This window comes from Tetrao urogallus, assembly GCF_951394365.1.
Source record: "Tetrao urogallus genome assembly, chromosome: 5".
NCBI classification, from domain to species: domain Eukaryota; kingdom Metazoa; phylum Chordata; class Aves; order Galliformes; family Phasianidae; genus Tetrao; species Tetrao urogallus.
This window is the reverse complement of record NC_136818.1, coordinates 35,449,475-35,471,499: the sequence shown is the minus strand read 5'-3', so window position 1 is coordinate 35,471,499 and position 22,025 is coordinate 35,449,475. Positions and strand designations below refer to the sequence as shown.

At 42.6% G+C, this 22,025-nt stretch overlaps 1 protein-coding gene across 1 annotated transcript in view; it reads right to left on the bottom strand.

Moving 5' to 3' along the window:
• WAPL (WAPL cohesin release factor) overlaps nt 1–20,593 on the bottom strand; it is a gene marked incomplete at its 3' end in the record, with an annotated part of 58,824 nt that extends 38,231 nt beyond the window's left edge. The window contains exons 1-3 of the mRNA XM_079535710.1: nt 20,493–20,593; nt 14,444–14,967; nt 369–1,418 (exon numbers count right to left, since the gene is read on the bottom strand). Coding sequence (XP_079391836.1) covers nt 369–1,418; nt 14,444–14,945 — 1,552 coding nt within the window. The 5' untranslated portion in view covers nt 14,946–14,967; nt 20,493–20,593. The remainder of the gene's footprint in view (nt 1–368; nt 1,419–14,443; nt 14,968–20,492) is intronic.
• Between the last annotated feature and the right edge of the window lie 1,432 nt (nt 20,594–22,025).

The window sequence follows — 22,025 nt, the reverse complement described above, 5'->3', positions numbered from 1 at the left end:
ATTCAAAAAGCACAATTTTCTGCTCTCAGTTCAGCAGTTTTGCATTTGCTTCTGTAGAAAGATATCTGCCTTCCAGGCATGAGTACTGTATGCTGTAATACAGTATACTGTATGTGTAAGGAAAGAGGTAAGAATCTTCTTTTAAGAAAATCCTCTTACCTCTATCATGACACTAAGGGACATAAAACATATTTCAGAACAGATACAAAACAGCAAGCAATAAGACCACAGCAGACATAAGCAAATGTGACTTCTGAATTTCCAAGCCAAGGATAGCATTTCACAAACTCTCCAGTACATTACAAAAAGAACAAAATAAAGAACTGAATTCAAGTATGTTATGTGTATTCTAGAAGAGCTCTGCTTACCTGTGTTAGTATTGACCTGATTATCCTGGGAACAGTTTTCATTGCTGTCAGAAGTTGGCTGTAGTGAGGGTGATGGTGCAGCTCTAGTTCTTTTTTTGTTAGCTTTCCTTTCCGCTATCTGCCACTCTTCATCTTCATCCTCACTTTCACTCAAGTCATCAAACCCAAAGTACTTAATTTTGTAATTGGAACTCCCAGAACTTCTAGAGGCACCTTCATCTCCCTCTCCCTCATCTTGATCATCAAACCCAAAAAACTCTAATTTGACATCCTTTTTGGATTTGGTATTGCTTGGTCGAAACCTGGTTGTAGTCTTTGTAGTAGCAATGTCTGCTTTTTTTCTTAAACGTCCAGCTTCTCCCAAGTCAGTAGGGGTTGCTGTGGTAAATTCGTCAATTCGTTCCATAGTATCCTGTATAGTAACATTACAAACTGACAAGCAAGATGGATGCAGAACAGTGTAGTCTCTAGTCCGTCCAACCGTCCCTCTGTAACTGGTCCCACTACTTAAAGAAGCTTTTTTTGCTGGGTTCAGACCATCGTTATTTGACTCATTGTTTGCTTTGGATAAAGACTGGCTAGTGCCATCCATTAGCTTGTCAAAGTTTGTTGCCCCCTGTTGTTTTGCTTTGTTGGATCTACAGTATGTCCTACAGTTGCTTGGCCTAGGAATAGTTTGCACAAGTTCTTCACAAATGGTTTCCTTTGGATTTTCTGTATCTTCTTTATCACCCTCCTCATCCTTGCTCTTCATCTCTGAGAGATGCTCACTGTCAAAATCTAATACGTACTCTCCAGTTCTGGAGTCTTCAGCTTCATCATCCCATTCATACAAGTGAGTTCTTAAAGGCCCCTTCGTCTGAGATGCTTCTGATACAGAGTCTGTTGGTTTTCCAGCGTGGGAGTCCCAAGAATCAGGCAAGTCCTTGGCTTCAGTTTTGTATCCAGAAGTGTCCGTAGTCTCAGCATTTGTTTTGTTACTGTCTTCAGCAGTCTCAAAGATGAAATGACTGTTCTTCTCATCATCTTCATTCAAATTCTGCATTTTATCTGCACACGTAAAAAAAAAAAAAAGAATTATTGCTAAAAAGCACAATTAAAACAACAATCAACACTTGCAGACAAACTTAGAAAAAAATCACAATAACAGTAAATATTCAGTGCTTAATAACAAAGAACATTAAAAGGTTCTCAATCCTTCCAACCCATACTGGTAGGTTTTCTAAGCATTCCAGCTTAAAGCTGTTGCTATAATAAAGTGTCTTCATGATCACTTGCAAAAACACACACCAGTTTGAAATGAGTGTCATTTTGAAAACAAACATATCATGAAAAAAAAAAAACCAAAACCAACCAAAACAGAAAGCCCTAAATGCATGCACTACATACTTCATATGCAACCTTTGCAAAATTAAAAAAAAAAAAAAAAAAAAAAAAGTCAGTAATGAAACATCCAATATGGCTAAAACCCTAATCCGTTTCTCACAGTGTCTTACAATGAATAATTAGGGATAAAGGATGGTCATAATGCATTTTCTAATTACGCTAGGGGAAAAAAAAATCTGGATACATAGGATATGGGTGCTGTATTATCCTCCCCACAAAATCCTTTTTGTAATAAACAACCGAAACTACGGTAGTACTTCAGAGTTGGAACAGAGTTAGGACAAAGTTAGAAGTTTTGTTATGCATGTGCTATAAGGCCTCCTTTGTTTCACACTCTTCTTAAAGAGCTTCTTCCCTTTTGCAACTTGAAAGGAACAGGATCCATCACTGCTAACATGTCACATAAGAATCAGTAGGCTGGTTAAGTTTGCAGACACTCAGTTTTAATACCACAGGACACATGGTTGCCCACTGTGTTCAGTAAAGGGGCTGCAGGAGCAAGTTACAGCTGCTCATTTGTATGTTCTGGCCTAAGAACTACACAGCAGTGAGGTATCGTAACAATAGAAATGGAAATCAGCATTGGCTAGAGATATCAATTAACTTAGTTTCCTAAAAACTATAGCATAACCCCCTGCCTGCCATGCTAACTGTACAGCTACTACTGAAACATTCAGACCTCCCGAAGAAAAAGAGACAAACTGATTCTCATCACAACCGTAAAGTGAATTACTTCAAGACCAATTTTAATAATGTACTTCTACAAATCCAAGGAACAGCTGCCGCCAAAGCTATCACACTGCAACAGGTTGCCCAAGGACACTGTGGATGCCCCATCCCTGGAGGCATTCAAGGCCAGGCTGGATGTGGCTCTGGGCAGCCTGGTCTGCTGGTTGGCTACCCTGCACATAGCAGGGGGTTGGAACTAGATGAGCATTGTGGTCCTTCTCAACCCAGGCCATTCTATGATTCTATGTTCTTATACTTGTCTGATCCACAGCCACGCTTGCATCCTTCTTACACCGTCAAGAAGAAATTCAGCTGTAAGCAGTTTTTGTCAGATCTGACCAACACTCACACTACAGTAATGCCAGGAAAGACAGAACTTCTAGTAGAGAAACCATTACTTTTGGTGTCAAATGACAAATTGTACCATAGACTCAGAAGGAACTATGATAGGGATGGGTAGAACAAAATGCTAGAAGAGAATTTGTGTCAAGAAACAGGTACAGAATGCCACAGTAATGGAGGACACTCCACTCACAGCAAGCAAATTCCTAAGCTTTGACGTTGTTATGCAGCAAATGCTTTCCAAACTCACCACTAATATGAACACTTCAGCAGCTTTCAGCACTAGTCCTGATCTCTCTAAACTTAATCAGACACCATTTACCCACGTGGCATAGAAATTTCACCACACTGACCAAAAGGTTTCAAACTTGTTGATGAGGAAAGCAAGCATCAGCACCTTTTCTAGGATTTTTTTGTTCATTTAAAATCAAAATTGCATCATCTAAATGCCCATGCACACTCACACTGATTGTAAAAGAATTTTAGTGCACAAGAAATTCTACTAAAAGAAATGATGAGCCAGCCAAGTTTTGCAGGAAACGGATCTAACCCTAGGTGCAACTCCTCAGGGATAAAGGACAAGTAGTATCTCAGACTGCATCCAAGTCTTCTGGGATTTTTACCTCATGTCTCACACTGAAGCTCCAACAGTCAGCTAGAAATAAAAAAGAATCTCTTCGCAGTGTATATAAAATGTAATACTAAATTCTCTAAAGAACATCAATCCTAACCAGCTCAGCAATGGAATCTGGTTCAATCTTGGTCTTCCACTATCAGTACATATTACTAGAAATCTTGTTACTCCCACTTCTATTTGTTGCTAGCAATAACCTGACATGCCCAACCAATATTATGGCACTTGGTAACATACAATGTGTTCTTTCCCCTCCCGTGTCTTGTATTACCACACAACTGAAGGCTGCAATTGTACACAGACATGAAACACAGCAAATTCAACCTACAAAATTTGATTTTCAGTCTCTCACTAAGGTACATTTCATTTTGTAGTCTTAATGCTCCTATTCCATAGTTTTAAAATGTAGAATACATACAATTGACACACGTCAGTCTTTGCTTACTCAATATTTTGTTGAATTGCTATGAAGAAGTTTCAGTACATGTATCCAGAAGGGCAACGGTTTTTCTATCCTATGTCATATCAGGATCAAATAAAATCTATTCTTCCCAAGAAAGAAATGGAATACACATGACCATACACACATTACATCACAGCTGTCCCTATATAAAAACAGATTCTGAATTATTTGACAGTCAGGTTCTACTGGTAGAACTGGGACAGCTTCAATCATTATCATAACAGCTATTTTTACACTGTAAAGCACAAAATAAGATCACAGAATTGCAGGGGTTGGAAAGGATCTCTGCAGATCATCAAGTCCAACCCCCCTGCTAAAGCAGGTTCCCTACAGCAGGCCACACAGGTCGGCATCCAGATGGATCTTGAACATCTTCAGAGGAGACTCCACCTTCTCTCTGGGCAGCCTGTTCCAGTGCTCCATCACTTGTACAGCGATGTTCTTCCCTGTGTCTGCATGGAACTTCTTGCGTTCCAGTTTCTGCCCACTGCCTTTTGTCCTGCTGCACCACTGAAAAGAGCCTGCCCCATCTATTTGACTCCCACACTTTAGATATTTATAAACAGGGATGAGATCCCTTCTCAGCCTTCTCTGTCAGACTAAAGATTCCCAGGTATCTCAGCCTTTTCCTCATTCAGGAGGATGTACCTATCATCCTTGGAAAACAGACTGAACAGGCCAAAGAAATATTTATCTGCATCTCATACACTCCAGTTCCAATATTTTAAAACAAACAAACAAAAACAGGGAATCTGTTTACAAATAAACTAACAAACTACAAGGGAAAAAATCTTACTGTCATTTTATAAACACTCTGCTGCTACAGCATCACAAGAAGCATGACTGCCCTGTAACACACACATGCAAATATGTTCTCAAACTTCCAGTTCTTAAGCACAAAATGGAGTACTTAAAGATAATTTAAAATACTCAGAGAGTACACTTTCAGCTCTTCCACTAAAGATCACTATCTAAAGCACACTCCCTAAAGTTTAGGGAGTACACTAACTGCAACCACAAAGGTTTTTCATAAGCAAGGCTGATGAAAAATTTCACCAGTACGCTGTTTTCTGTACAAGAGACAAAGTTTGGCTCTAAAACTGGATTGTCACAATGCACTAGTGGAAAACTGAACAGTTACATTCAGGCGAGTACTTCCTCAAGGAATACCTGATCAATCCCCTGTCTTCTCACCAGCAGCAGATCAACAGCAGCCAGGCAGGAGTTTCTGTAAGCATTCACTCACAAATCACTCGTTCACTGCTAAAGGTGTACAACATGAGTGAACCCAATAATCTACACTTGATTTTAAAAATTACAGTCTCCACCTGTGCTGGCTATTACAGCTGAAGCTAGCAGGACTGTAGGAAACTGCAACACTTCAATTTACCCACAGATGCAAAATGCACAAAGAAAATACAAAAAAAAAAAAAAAAAAATTAAATGCGTATGATTAGATACTCTGTGGTTTGGAAGAGGCAGTATAATTTCTCCTCCTGATTTCAACTGCAATTAAGCTCTTCCAGGGTTCATATGACAGAAAAAATCTCCGAGGTAATTCCAGATCAGCAGTATCACATAACAATATAATTCACTAGTCTTTCTTCCAGGTATTAGTACAACATTTCTAAGAACCGTAACAACATTGTGCAGTAACCACCATTTGTTTAAGTCTCTAGAACTTAATTACTAAAGTATGAGAGAACCAATCTAACTGACTGCGGGCAAAATAAGGCCATCAGATGAAGGAACAATACCCCCACATGTACCCCCTTGCTTTATTTTATGGTCTAGTTTACATCAGTAAAAAGATAGGGATGTCTTAAGAAATGCCGACGAATATAAAAAGAGCAACTCCTGCACCCCCTCACTAAACACACCAAGATGTTTTCAGTCAGATGCACACAACTCAACTCCAGTTTCAGGTAAGTGAATACAGTGATTCATCTCCCAACCAGCTCTGATGACCATTCAACACAAAATTTTCTTTAAGAAAGTGAAACATTCTATTGGACACTACACCTACATCCCTCGGTCGGTTCTTGGTAACTTTGACTTCAAGATGCCTCAAATTTCAACTTCACCTTTTCATTAAGATGCCTTATGGATGCTTATTTTAGAAGGTGTCTAAGTCAAAGCCTGCCCTCAGACCATCCTCAGAAGCACCACAATTTTTCATCATACTATATGGAAAAAGTAGAGATCTCACAACAAAATATTTCGCTCAATCATCTAGCAGAAAACATCATACAGACTTACTGAGATGGTAAAAGGTCTTCAAAAAAATTGCAAGGTGTCCAGGAATTGGCAGAGTAAAAAAAGTCATTTTCTTTTTAACTCTTTTTAACTTTTTAATCCATAAAAATAACAGTAATTGAAGACTGGACAACAACCTCCAGTATGCTTCCTTCTTACCTTCCATCTTAAGTTACATATTGTCTTAGAGAACAAAAAATAAAGTACAGTAGCTCTTCCAGAGCAAATGCCTTGCTGGACAAGTCAAGCTGGACCACTGATGTTAACACAAACCTTTTCTTACCGTGGGCAGACAACTCAAAAAGAGGACTGAGAAATCATTTGTTCACATGGCTCAAAAACTATCAGAGTAATTCATGCAAAGCTTTCTGTCTAGTGATTTTGGAAGGCAATACAGTCGGAGAACACCAGAGCCCACCTGAAAGTACCTGGGGAGAAGGGAGGAGAAAGTGGGGACAGAGGAGGAGAGGACAGGAGCATTGCATGGTGCAGAGCCATCTCAGGAGCTTGCAGTGTTTCCAGGATTTCTACCCATCTTCCTCACATTCCACTAAGGCAAACTACAGGACCTTAGATTTTTGACTGGACAGCTTCAGAGATCTTTACTGGAATTTTTATACAGCTCAAGCCTCTACCTTCTCATATCTCCGATGACATTACAGAATATTTACAGTAACAACACTGTACTGAAACAACCCAGTGTTACACATCTAGCATTGGGGTACACATTATGGTACCATCCTCATCTCTGCTCATGGTACACCAAAACAGTGTTACAGCTGCATTAATTCAAACAAGGTCACAACTGGTTCCAGGCGAAGCCTAAAAGCAGTAAGTGTGCTAATGCAGAAAGGGAAATCCTAATAGCATCTCCCTCCGTTTCTCACTATAGATCTGACATTTGACCAAGTACCTCCTACTTGACAGGGAAAACTGAAGCTCCGATTAAAGCTCAACTCCTGCCACTAGCTAAACAACCCGGAGGAGTCAATGATTTCACAGTCTGAATGTGCTCAGGGTACAACATATACCAAGATACAAAGTCGATGGGAAAAAACCCTTTTGGAAACCTAACACTCTTGTTGGCAAAATTACCATCATCCAAACCAGACACCAGCAAATATATACCCCATCCCAGACCCTATTTCAATTCAATCTAATTTCCAATTAACTCGTAAGACTTAAGCAGCTCAGTTCCAAGGCTGAAAACATCAATTTCAACTCCAAAAAATCAAATCATCATTTCCAATCCAACATCAATTGCCTGAAGTCGAACACTGTATCTTTTGGTTAACAACTCAGCAATAGAGCTGCAGTGCCCTGCTGTCATTTAGAAGCTACTCTGAGCCCAGGCTGGCCTCTCAGTGTGTAGCTACAGTGACTCCCAATGCAAAGCGCTGCTCAGAAGAGCTGCAGGGCAGCAGAGCACCCTGTTAGTGCTACGAACTTGAACTCGGTGAGTTTTCTCTCATTTCTACCAGTTCTTGGTGACTGCTAACCAAGGTTTCCTGAAGCTGTGGATGAAAGACGTACTGCCTTCTTTTACTTGTATTGACTGGGAACTTATACACCTTCACTGCTGTGCAGCCAGCTGGAAAAGCCTTCATTTTAAAACTAAAAAGAACATGATTAAATTGCTAACCACAGAAAACTAATGTTCAGACTTAAGCTAGGTTTCTTTGTTATTAGTCACACAAATTCACAGAATTTATTCTGAACGCATAGATGTTAAAGTTAGTCAAAGGCAATGACATCTTTTAAAGGGCAGGCAGGTGGCATGAATCCAACTTGATATTCCTCTATTTCTCTCCAAATGACATCTGACCACCTAGGCAGAGGCAAAAGCAAAAAAAAAGAAACATCAAAAAAGCAGGCTTTAAGATTAAAAGTAGAGACTGGTATCCAGGACCCGGCTATCCATTATCTCCAAGCACTGAGGGCACATACATTAATGGGATCCAGTACGAGAACAGAGCACTGACACAAGATGGAGGAAGCAGTTTGTAAGCTCATTATGAGCTCTGCCTGATGTTCCTCAACATTCAGGAACATTTATTATGGCTTAGTTATAACTCTCACCAATTTTCCAGAGCATAATGCTACATCACTTTACAACTTGAAGCTGGCCAAGCTAAAGGAAAAGACGAATCTTTACCCGGTGCTTGTATCATATTCTTCATTTCTGGGAAGAGAGCCCAACCAAGACATACAGTGTCTTCACTGGTTTGGACAGATTTACTAGCTGTAGAAAAAGCCATCTTTTTTTCCAAATATGAAAATGAGTTTCATTACTTTCTTTCTTCTACTGTACATGGGAAATCAAATATTTTGGTTGGTAAGGAGAAAAGGTTACAGACTAAATGCCTTTGCTATGCTTTCTGCCTATGATTGAACAGCTGGGAAACAGAAAAAAACCTTATGGATATAAAATACACAATTCTAAGAAATGGGCAAAATTTGCCACTTAGATAACATCTTTATCCATTGATGCCTGCAAGATCTGTTAGCAGGCATAAACAGAAGATAAGACGCATAAGAGCCTCAAAAGATTAGACTCTCAAGACCAGTTTCATAGCTGACACTCACTGAAACAGATAAAATTATAGAACCACCATATCCCAAAGCTATGATTACAGATTCTAAGTAATGCTCACTCTCTACACTCAGAATCAAAATGAATTCCCACCAAGTTCATATTCAGGCTGAACAGACAGTTTTGCTTCTTTGAAGATGCTTTAAGTTCTCTGTATTTTGCAGAGTTCCATGAAAACCCTAAATTGATAAGATTTACTTTATTGCTATCACAAAACTATGTTCCTTAAAAACATTTTGTTTCTCTTTTTCCCTTTCGTATATCCTGAATATGAAAATTTCTGAAGTAATTTATATGGGAAGTCCAAATTTACTATTAAAAAAGATACACATTAATGAGTTCCAATACACTACAGCTCCTCACTGTAGCTGGTTACTCTAAACATACAGGTTGTTAGAAGAAGACACATTCAATTTTTTTTGCGTATCACCTAGACACAGCCATTCCATTTAACGATACAGCACCTAAAAAGCCACTGCTTTAACCCAGGCACCCAGCACATGACTTTGTGGAGCTGGACAGAACCTGTGCTGGCATCTCTGTCGGTGAGTCATCATACAGTGCCCAGTTTTTCTCTCATTTAGTGATGCAAAACTGTACTTGGGCCTCATGCAACAAACCAGACAATTCTTAAAGAAATACAAATCTTCAGTGCAGAAATTCTGAAATAGACAAGTGCAAGGTTGCCAGGGTTCTGTAAGAAGAGCTCAGGCCAGCCTGTATGCTGGCTGTCAGAAGGACTGCTGCTGGTGAAACACCCCAGACTAGGGCTTCCTGCAGAAGACCAAATCCTCAGCACCGTATTATGATTGCTCACCTTGGACCTCTGTTTATGCCATATGAAGTAATCCCTCACAGACATTTGTTCCTGCTGGGAAAGCAAAGTACCACCAGGGATTTGGAGCAGCTGTCACATGCTAACGTAAAAACAACAGCTCCTGCAGCTCCTGTCAGCCAGAGCAAAACTTCTTCAAAATCCTTACTTTTCTGCCTCACATCCTCACCTGTGATGAAAAGCGCAGTGGAACAGGCACGTTACTCTTCCCTGGTAACTGAGAAGGGCATTGCTCACTTGGAACAGCAGGAGAAAGCTGACCCAGCAAGATAACCGCTTCCCCCTTGCAGGGAAAGCAAGACAAAGTGTCACCAGCAACACAAGTAGCTGGCACATGCTAATAAATGCTTGTTTCCACCAATTCCTGTACTGTAAGCCCTTCTGAAAACAGAGTAATGAAGTAAATTATAATACAGCAGCACTAATAACCATTAAAAATGTATCCTTAGACTTTTAAGTCAGTCTGGTTTCAACCACCACTCATAAATAAGTTGAAACCTTTTACTGAATACAGTTGCAGTTTCTTAAATGAAAATATGAACTAACAGCTTGGAGTTGAATAACATTTTCCATGCAGTTAATGGTACAGTAGCAATACAGTACTACAGATCTCAGCAGTTGGAGCCTGAAATGGCTGCCTCACCAACTGCTTCATACACCCCTGCACGCCAGGCCAGCTGGAGAGAGGTATACGTTTTCGCAGGCTCTTCCTTCTGGGAGCACCCAACAACTTTTCTGAATGCAGTTAGTTCAACTTTTTAAAAATGAGAGAACACTGTGTCCAGAGACCTTCTGACACACAACCAGAAGCTTACTTCCCTAGTGTTTTCTCAAGTATTTCTAATTTAGCAGATCAATTATACACATTGAAATTTAAGCAGAACTTCAGTTCTTTCGTACTTTTGAAAAAAGAGAAGCATTATCACAGTATTCTGCACGTATAGGAGAAGGGACAACACAAACAGGAGGAAACATAAGAACGAGACAATGGAAGGGTGGGGGATAGACATCAAGTGTATACTCTGCGTTAACACAGCCACCTAAATAAGCTTTGCCACACTGAAATCCTACAGGTACACATCTTCTGCCAAACCATTCCCACTCCCAGCTATCGCTTTCTTAATGTTTTGAGCCAGCCTGAGCACAGCTGCAGTTCTTCTTAATCATGGCTGCTACCAGCTGTCTCCTAAGACAGCCAAATGCACAGGCCTCATTCATTTCCCCCCAGCTTTTTTGCTCCATTTTTGGACAGAACATGACATAACCGAAATTCTTCCTGAATCAGTAAACAAAATACATTCAACAACTCTGCAAAAGGAAGATAAGGTAAGATCACTAAAGTCTAACTATTATCTTAAATGACCGTGCCACTGTTACACACAAAATAGAACCTCTGAAAGAATTTCAGAGATGCTGACAAATCTTGCTGCCCAATGTAATTTCGGAGTATCGCTAACCTTGCATTCGAGAAGCTGAAACGTAGCTCTAAAGATAGGGCACCCCACCCACACAATCAGGATGCAGAGGCTTTGCAGACACATCATCACAGAACTATCAGGACAGTCCATAGGGAACAGACCTGATGGCTCACACTATCTTCCTCTCAGAACAACCGTTTTCTGCACCTTACTCTATTCACTTGCTCCTCTTTCTGGGCAGCTAAGTAAAGCTAGGCTCTGTACATGGGAAGTCATGAAGTGGTTAAGCAAAACTGTACCATGTTCTCCTGTACTGCATAAGCTGAAGTTACTAAGCAAGATTGCATTTGTCATTGAGATTTGCTACTGGTATGTGCATGAGCCCCAGGTGAGAATTAAGGGCATTAAGAGCTACTGAGGAACACCTAAGAACTGAACTATACAGCACACAACAGCCACATTTGTCCTTCTGGTACCAAGAGTGAAAATCTGCCTCCCTCACAAAAAGTTCACCTGCTAGCTACTGAATTGTTGCATTTCTGCACGATACAAATTACTATTTCAATAACTTTCAAATGACTCCATTTTCTTTCCAGTTAACACATTCTTCTACCTTAACAAAGGTGATCTAACAGTGGCTATTAATACTGAATACTCTTTTGCTATTTCTGAGTTACCTGAATTCCTACTACCTGCAAATTGCCTCTCACACACAGGATTACTCATGGACATTCTTCACTCTGCCTCAAGCCTTGATCAAGTGACAGAAGGGAAAGATTAGGAGAAGCCTTCCACATTAAGAGCTTCTCAAAGCCCTCTAAACGAGATTGTCACAACTACAAGCCAAAGGCAATTGGGGAAAAAAAAAGACCCATAAGTCATGCCATTTTAAATAAAAGATAAAGATCCCCAACTGCATCACAAAAAAAGTTGCACAACCACTGAAACAACAACAGACTCCCTTTTAATACCAAATATTAGTTAAAATTAACTGATGTTGCATCACCTTCATTTTAACAAAGAAATGAACACTGAGGTAAGGAAGTACATTTGGAGCAAAGTTAGGCTGAAGAGTAATTCTCAGTTTGTGACAGCCACAGTTTTCACTTTATTCAAGCATAAGGATTACAACACAACGACAGAACACGCTACCAGAAAGTTCTGAGACCTTGGCTTATCTCTTAATTCAATATCATGCCAAGGACTAGCAAAACGCACTTAAAACAAGTGCAGCACGAACATCAGCACCTATATAACCTAGTTTCTTATACTAGATATGCACCACAGTATGTGGGTTAAGGTTGAGCTCACATTGCAGTCTCTCTCACAGTGGGACTATTAACACCGTTCTTTCTTTATTTCTCTGCACTCTTCAGGAATGCTACAGCTTGCTGTCTCCAGGATCTATAAGCTCTTTGAACAAGTTTGGTTGAATCTGGTAGAGTGCAAGAGTCACCAAGTAGTTGAGAATGATTATGGAAAAGGTAAGGATATGTAAGCAGTGAAGTACATACACTATACAGCTAAGGATAACAAGGGGCTATAAAAAAATTAACCCTCTTCAGGTCTGATAAACAGCCCGGTACCATCAGACTTCACTTAATGATCAACACGACAAAGAAGTTTTTGAAGTAGCCATATTTATACTGGCTGACTACACCACTATCTCTAATTGCTCAATGTTCCCAGTGACATTTTCAGGGACCACATATTTATTTTGGTTACTACACACAAGCACAGTATCTGCTTAAACTCTCCAAGTTTCATTTATATTACCTGTCCAAAATAAACACTGTCATCAAAGCTACAGTCCAGGTTTTCTAATACTTACTTCAATACTTTCGTTTGAACTTAATTTCTGAAGAAAAAGATTTACAGAATAGGTTTCTACATACAATGAAACGAAGATTAAACTGTTCACAAGAATGCAGTCTGAAAGAAGAGCATTATCAGGCCAAGATGCGCCTCGTCCCGCATCTTCCCGCTCCTCGTCCCGCACTTTCTGGCAGCCAGCATGCCAGGTGAGCAGATACTCAGTGAACTGTTAAGCAACTTCCCCTAAGTTAGGGTTTGTTAAGGTCTGTTCCTCCTCGCATTTCATGCACCACGAATTTTCTCTCCACAGCTTACAAGCGCTCTTTTCCAACTCAAAAAATACTTATCAAACAAGACTTATACGTGGAAGCCATTTCGTCCTCAAACTGTGCTGCTATTAAGCAGGAAAACTCACTGCTTTCTCCTTGTAAATACTGGGGGAGGAGACTCTCCCATCTCTAAATTCAAACTCGGAAAACCAAACTGTATTTACCAAATGAGAGTGTACCACATTTACAGATTAATATTCCACAGAAAACCACATGAAAATCAGAAATATTTCAGCAGGAAAATAAGAGTAAAACAGGAAGAAAACTACAGATTCCACCAATTCATCTGTCAAACTGAAGTTCCATCTCCATGTCTTGGTTTTCTTTCAGTAAGATTATCTCACAAAATTACTGAGCTGTGTATATCTTGCGCTATTTGGTATCTTCCTTGTCTACTGCATTATGAAGTGAACAAGTCCACTCCAATTTCTGATTCCAAGGATAAGTTAACAGTATCTGAGAATTCAAAGTTACATAAGTACTTCTCATTAAAGTTGATTATGATAATCCAGAGCAAGTCAGTAGGTGTCAGCTTCATCAAGGTTCATCTAATGTGATCTTCTGCCCAATTTTAGAAGCTACAGTTTAATCAGCCCATTATGTGAAAACTTCTAAGGAGATGTAATGACATGTGATCTTGCCTAAGTGATGTTCTGTGAATTCCCTCTCTGAAGCATAAAGATATCTCTCAGTTTGGTTCTGGAAACAGCCCCCAAATAAGCTTAACAGAATTCTGTTTTTACAGATGCGAAGCTTTTCACATACACATTGATAAAGATGTGGTAATTAAGAAAATTAACATGCCTCTAGGCAACTGAAGTTCAGAAGACTGCTTTGTCCATACAAATAATTACAAAAGCAGATCATGAGCTACATCTGCACTTGCATCAAAGCAACTGTGTACCTTCACTAAACTAAGGCCAGTAACTACAGAATAAGGCATTCTGTACTACCCCCTACTCATCCCATGTTTAAAAAGACAAAAGCATAGGGATCAGGACAATGTTTTTTTTTTTAAAAAGGAGGTTAATATTCCATTTTACTCAAGGTGGACTAACATATTGTATCTGAATCTGCGGAGACAAGAACTAAGTATTGAGAATCTCAGATCAATATGCAAAATGTGAGATGTTTATTGGTGCTTTTAGTTAAATAGCATATCCTACGGGCTGCCCTACAGTTTGAACACATAAAAGATTTCAGAAAGCACTGATTCTAAATGTACAATGGTAAAAATTGAATAACAAAGCTATCTGGACAGCTGAGTAAACGTACCTGCAGATGCGGGTTTAGCACTGCTGCCTTTGCATTCTCCATCTTCCACATTTTTGCTTGTGCTCTTTTCTTTTATAAGAGGAGCAGTACTGTCAGCAGGTATTTGCTTGCTGGATGCAGTGTTTTCTCCACCGTCTGGCTGATTACTTTTGCTGTTGGCTTCAAGTAGAGAAGCAAAGTCCTCAGACTGAGCAGCTTCATTTGGGTCCAGCTGGGAGGAGCTTTTACCCTGTGCCACATTCTTTGAAGACACGGGAAGAGATTCTTCATCACTGTCAAACCCAAACGGATCCTCTGTTACCTCATCTTCAACGCGGGGTTTTTTAGGAACTTCGGAAATGTCAGTTTTGACACTGGGCCTCTTCTGTCCTAATTTGGCCATGAAGGTTGTTTCTCCCCATTTCGTGCTAAGGGTGGTCCGTTTGTTGGAAAATACTTCGTCAAACTTGGAACTGCCGTTTCCCCCTTTCCGGCTGTAGGTCTTTCCAAATCGGGATGTCATTTTGGCTCCTGTTTCATATTCTCTGTTGGAAAAAAATGAAAGAAACAAATTCACAAACATTTTAGCACAAATGGTTGCACCTCCACCGTTTGTTTAGCCTACGAGCACCAAGCATCTACATTTAACACAAGCAATATCACCCGCTCCATTCTACGGACTAATTCATTTAGATATTATCATTACTGTAGGTCCCGTGCTTACGCAGCATCTAGCCTATTGTCCGGTGTCACTCAGAGCTGAGTTATTTGCACGTATTTAATCAAGACAAGGCACAATAAATCCTTATCAAATACCCCCCCATCCATACATTCTTTCTGATATTGCTTTGTTCTAGCTTCATATTTTCAAGTGTAGATGGTACTGCTTTCATGAAACATCAGGAGAAAGCACATCTAAACATGCAGCTCTCTGCTTGTATAGCAACACTGCATGCTTTCAGAAAGATTCTTCCTAGTTCAAGTCTCTCGGATATTTCAGATAATAATTCACCACAAATAACGATGACAACTTCAGCCCTTGTTCTGCTCATGCATTCAGGCTTGCTTAGCAAGCATACTATTTCCAAATACGACATGCATGTTCATGATCAGCATTGATACACAGCAATTCCCCAGGAGTAAGATTGATTTGATCGACAGACAGGACTGAGGAGACCCTTCTAAATTCCTGTCCAAGAGCATAGAGGTCAGCTTATATGAGACAGCATGAGCCATGATCGGTCTACAAGCTGTTAGAACTGCAGCCGGATCCACAGCTTTCTCTGCCAGAAGAATAAAGTTTAAATATAAACAAATTAAACAGGAACAAATTTAAACAGTTCCCTGCATGTGTTCTATTTCTACTTTTGTTCCACTCAAGAGGGAAGACAGACCAGTTTGTTACATTTTGCCTCCTCTCCAAAACAAATACTTGAGCTACAGGACAAATGGCAACGTAGCACAAAACAAGTGTAACTTCTGTAAACCAGATTTTTTTTATTTTATTTTTTTATTTTTCATTTTGGCCCATACATCAATAGGAAATTGGAATTCTTTATAGTCAGCCTGAATCTAATCAAGTCTGAAAGCTCTCTCCATTCTGGAGAAAAGCCTGCTAAAAAAGAGGAGGTGGGGGAGGGGGGTGGAATAATTCTTTAAAGTATGGAATCAAAGAAATCCTACTTCCAAAGTGTCATCTGCCTCATTTACTGTATAGTCTATGAGAAATAGGCCACTAAAGTTATTATGTGAACTGTTTGTTAGGGAGAACTGTTCTTATTTCCTTGAATAAGTGACATGCTGTCTTTCCATCATGTTTTCATCTCCACCTGAAGCACCGGAGCAGCTTCTGCCAAAAAAAGTCAGACCAGTTTCCAGAAACATCATTATGTTTTGTTCTAGGAAGACTGCCTCACTAACAATAGTTTCCTTTTATCTGGTCGACTTTCCCCTATTATATGAACTAAGCAACTCATAAGGTCATTTCTGAGCCAAGTGAATTAGGAACATCACATCTGGGCTTCAGAACCAGGTGGTGCTGCAGTGCAGAAGATGCAGGACAACCACTTCTCCTGGCCATCCAGCAGACAGATGATAAAGGCACGTGCCCATCTACCAACCCTACTTCTGCTGGGAACACATTGGGATGGCTGACAGCAGTCACTCTTCAGCCCACCTTCACCCTTTTTGCGGTGTCACAAGCTGCTGCGCACTACCTCAAACATCGCTGCTGAACCAGAAGATTTTTCACTCCCTTACATCTTGCTTTCAATTCCTATTTTCCAACCAAGAGCAAAGCTAAGATCTCCCCATCTGCAAACAACAAAAAAAAATCAAACTCAGTAGGTTCACTTCGTTGATGTTTGAAAGTACTCACAACTGCAACACCAACACATTTTGTAGAGGAAAAGAGTCAGCTCTCACAACTACAAATACGAAATATTTAGTGCCGTCTGAATTTCTGTGTGACTCTTATGCAAAAGGTCACGGCACTCCTGAAAAGCCCCTGTTCCTCCCAAACCCCTGACTCATGTATCTCCAGCCCCTGACACTTTCAGCGCCTGCAAAAGCATCGATGTATTTGAACTGCCGCCTGTGGTTTGCAGTTCCAAAGAGAAGCCTGCTGCAACCGGGAAGACCTCGTTTTCAGAAATCAGAGTTACACAACCCGGATTACCTCTTTAACGGGAACAACAAGTTCATCTCGCGAGGCATTTTGAATCAAACCATCGATACTCAAACGCACCCTCTACATAACGCAAAGAGGTTAACAGACGAGCGTCGGGGAAATACCGACAACGCACGGCTCGGACCGGGGTTAAAGATCAGGAAACGCCGACGTACTTCCGCGTACCGGAGCGCCACCAAAGCGGGTCCCCAGCCCGTCGCAGCTCTCCTCCGCTCCTCGCTCGCCGCGAGATCACAACGGGCCCGAGCTCCTCGCGCCCCGCCCGCTCGCTCTCCCGCTCGGAGCGGCGCAGGAGCCGAGCGGCCCGCAGAGCCCGGCGCCGCCCGCCGCCTCCCCGCGGGGCTCGGACCCCGCCAGGCAACGCCGCCGACCGCCCCCGCCCTTACATAAGCGGGGCCGGAGCCGAGCCGGGAGGCGGCTGACGAAATCCCACGGTGACAGCTCCTTCCCTCCTCCCCCCGCGGGGCTCGGCGGAACCGGGTCACCCCCCCGCCGCCGCCTGATGTCACTTCCCCTCCCGCCGGCCCCCTCCCCCGCGCCGCTCCGAGCCCGGCCCGAGGGCGGCGCGGCCCGGTCCCGCGCGCCCTGCGGCGGCCGCCGCCCCCCGTCCGGCCCGGCCCGCGCCGCTCCCCCGCGGCTCCGAGCGCTGCCCCGCGGACAGACGCCGCTCAGAGGACCCCGCCGGGCCGCCCCGGAAGCGGCGCGGTGCCGCCGGCTCCTCCCCGCCAGCCGCGAGGCCCGCTCCGCTCCCCTCCGCCCGCGCGGGCCCGAGGCGCCGCACCCACCTCGGCCTCGGCGGTGGCGGCGGGGCCCGGGCCCGGCGCGCTGCGGGCGGTGCCGCCGACGCGGCTGCGGCCGCCGATCCCGCTCCGCCGCCCGACCGAAGGCGCCGCCCGACGAAAGGCGCCGCCCGACCGGGTTGCTCCGCGGCTCCCGCACGGCTCTCCGGGCCGGCGCGGGCGTTAGGGCCCCCGGCGCCGCCTCCTCCGGCGCCGCTTCCTCCGCGCCGGAATTATCGCCGCTCTCGGGACGGGGCCCGGGACCATCTCTCCGCCATTTGCCCCGCTCCTTCCGTCACTGCGCGTCCCACGCCCGGCCGCCGCCCGCAGCCAATCGCACCCCGCCTCGCTCAACCGACCGCGCCGCCGCCGCGCACGCGCGCCCCCCGCCGGCCCCGCCCCGCCCCGCGCGGCGCCCGCCGGGAGCTGTAGTTTGTGTGGGAGGAAGGAGGCGGGCGGTACCGCCGGGCCTCGGCGGGCGCAAGGCGCGGGCCGGCGCGCGGGCCCCCCCCCCACTCCAGCTGGGCGGTGGCGAGGCCGCAAAGAGCCGCGGGCAGCCACGGGCCCCGTGGCTTGTGGCTGTGGTTGTGGCACGGCCCTATGGCAGCTCCATTAAAAGTTAGCGAGCCGCCACTCCTCACTGGTACTCACAGTGGCTACACAAGGCCCAGCAGCCACTCCAGAGAGGAAATGCTCCGTAGAGGTCCCACAGAACAGCCACTCTGGGTTAAACCGCAGGTTTGGGGCACTGCAGTGCCACGAGCACTGCCCTACACGAGGCTTACAGCCACCCAGGACGCTGATCATAGAATCATAGTATCAACAAGGTTAGAAAAGGCCCACAGGATCACACAGTCCACCTATTACCAATAGTACTCACTAAATCATGTCCCTCAGCCCAATGTCCAAATGTTCCTTGAACACCTCCAGGGTTGGTGACTCCACCACCTCCCTGGGCAGCCCATTCCAGTGCCTGACTGCTCTTTCAGAGAAGTATATTTCCTGATGTCCAGCCTAAATCTCCCCTGGCACGTCTTGAAGCCATTTCCTCTAGTCCTATCCTGGTTATACGAGAGAAGAGGCTGACCCCCAGCTCACTACTGATGCACACCTCTGAGACTGACTGTAGTGATACAGGCTGTAAAGAAGAAAAAAATCCTCCAGCAGCAAACAAACACAAGAACCTACCACCACCGCAGCCTTGCCATAACCGTGGTTATAAGATGGTTCCACAACACAGCTGTCACACTAGCTCTCATCTGAGAAAAGGTTTTAAAGCACATGAGCCAAATGCAGCATGAATGTAATAAGTAGGAACGAAAACAATAGGCTGCTTGCATCAGACTGAAGAGGTTATGGTTATCTCATTGTTTCTAGCTAGGAAAGCTTGCTTTTTCTTAATCTTTATCCAACGCAAATTAATGGCTTACAGTATGGAGAAGCAAGATTATTTACAGGAACATTATACAAAGTGATAATGGGGTTTTGGCCTCTGCTTGGTGCCTACTGCCGTGTTACTGGCTTCTACATTTAACATCTAAACAACAAACATGCTGAATGTGCTCTTTAAGTAGCTATACAGTTGGAGCTAGAGAGAGCAGAGAAAATGAACTGGGCCTTGTGATGACAAATCCAAGTTGATTTGAAATAGGACAGAAGTGGCTGCTGCATTTCAAAGGTAGTTTACAAGTGCATTTATGCCTTAAACACCTGACTCAGTTATTGGAAAGCAATTGAAAATAGGTTAAACATTTCCAAATACATGATTTGAATATAAAAAGTTTGTTTTTTTTTTTTGTCCTCTGAATATTCTTGTATCAGAGCTATTAATTAGTTCTGTTTAATCATCAAGAGTAAAATAGCGCACACAATTCAACTGGTTTAGCTATCCATTGCATGAGTTTAATGTCTAATTTGGTAACTAATTGATCTGTTAGACAAAGAGAAAAAAAATAGTACTATGAGAGCTCAAAATACTTTCGGTCTCTGTGGAGTTATTTACAGCATTAAAAAATTTATCCTGAGACCAGAAAAACTGAACAAGATGGCCAGAGTGAGGAAGTGAAACCAAGAAACTATTTGGATATGAAGTCACGTAAAAGATAAGTAAATAAACAAGTTCCTAACTGAAAGCCTGATATAAATAACTTACATCATTTAAACAGTATTTTAGATAATTTTGCAGCATAGTGACAGGAACTGGGTACAATTAGTTTGAGAGCTGCTAGATACCCTTGAATCCTCAAGTTAGCTTTGTGTTTTCAACAGTATTTCTAATCTTCATAAAATCTCCATTCAGTCTACAATCTACAGTATTACAGATTTCTGGTCGTGGTGGAATTCCTCATGACTGATAGGGGATGCTGACCTATTTTATGTGCTGACTGTCTTAGGTCTCAGCAAAGCCATTAAGTCTTAGAAAACCTTTTGTTTAAATGATCGTGGGAAGCAAACGTTGCCAAGTTCAGAAGCCGCTGAAGTGATGGCCAATTTTTCTACGCCTACTTTATTTTAGATACATTTGAAATTTTTTACATCAGGTAACTTAATAATTTGTCAATTCACATATTAAACTTGGCCATTTCCTTTTTATCTGGCTTACCTCAAGCATGCAAGCAACAAGACAGAGCAGATAACCAAATCCCATCCATTTTCAGCAGCACATAAGTTTAGTTCTCATAAAGGGTGGAATTCAACAGGCATCTTATTCCTTTTTTTGCTATCTCCCTTCACAAAAAATAACAACATAAATCAAACAAACAAAAACAACACAGAAACCTTCACAGGAAACTAACCAGACCAAGCACTTCAATTTGGCATTTGCCTCCATGAGGAAAGCAGTGGGAGGCAAGCAGCCATCTTATAATTGCAGCTTTTCTGTCTTAAAAACTTCTTCTGGAAAGCCAGAGTGGGCTTTTCTAATTCATTCCATAATTCTCCCCTTCAAAAGAAACTAGCACCTTTGCTATTTATATTGAAGTCAGAAAGCACTGAAAGATGTTGCTGAAATGCTTCAAAGCTGGGAATAGGGGAGAGAAAAGTGAAACAGGAGGAAGAATATTTAGGAAGGACAGAACAGTTAATTTGGATAATACACCCTGAAGCTTTCCCAGTTCTCTTTGGGAAAATACAAACTAGGTTGTTCAAAATAAGCTGTAGCCCAGTACAGAGCCTTTCAAAGAATTCAATCTTTCAGTATCCATTAAAACACGTTAAACTGTTTCAGTGTAGTTTTTCATCCAAAAGAAAATGGAGGCAACACCATAAATACAACCTTGCTACACTCCTTTTCCCACCAAAAGAGAATGAGTTCAATAAACCACTGTCCCACTTCCCTACTAGGCACTGCCCAACAAGTACACATGAACTCACAGGCAGGCTCTCTCCACTTCACCAGCATCCAGACCTTTCCCTCCAGAACTGTAAGTCAGTGGCACCTTAGAACACTCAGCATCTTCTCCTTCTCCACCTCCTTTTCTCTCCTTCCTGTCTCACCTAGCCAGTATTTGCCTCCCACATCATGTCCAGCTTTCTATATGGCAATTCCTTCTGTGCCTTTTCTCCAGGTAGGAAGGGACCGGAGAGAAGAGGATGTCCTGCTGCTCTCACTGCACTCACAGCTGCTGCAGCACTTTCATGTCTCAATTAGTGCCACTTAAAACATCAAACATCCTGGTGTGTTTTGCTTTTTCTTTGTGAAATGTCAGTCTCCTCCTGTTCCTGTCCTTCAAGCATCACCCAGCACACCAGGGTGAGAGCACTCAGGGCTTTGCCGTTTCACTTCACTGGGGCTAGAATTTCCCCCTTCATATTTGCTATGCAAATAGGTGAAGAGACACGTTAAGTAACTAATTACCATGCTTTAGTCAACCTCCCTGAAACAGCTCTGAAAATAGTTATTTATACATTAGTATCACTACTAATGTGTGCTGGAGGAAATTCAGCAACACAACTCGTGACTGCATGAGAGTTGATGAAAGCAGCTGTGCTGAGAGCCACAGTGCTTGAATGAGGGCAGACCATAAAGCAGAGTTTGGAGGCCTGCAGCACAGTGTGTAAAGTGTGATTTCTGATAATAGAAAGCTTTTCTCAGCAAGGCATTCCCAAACGGGTAGCATATTACTTTTCTGATACT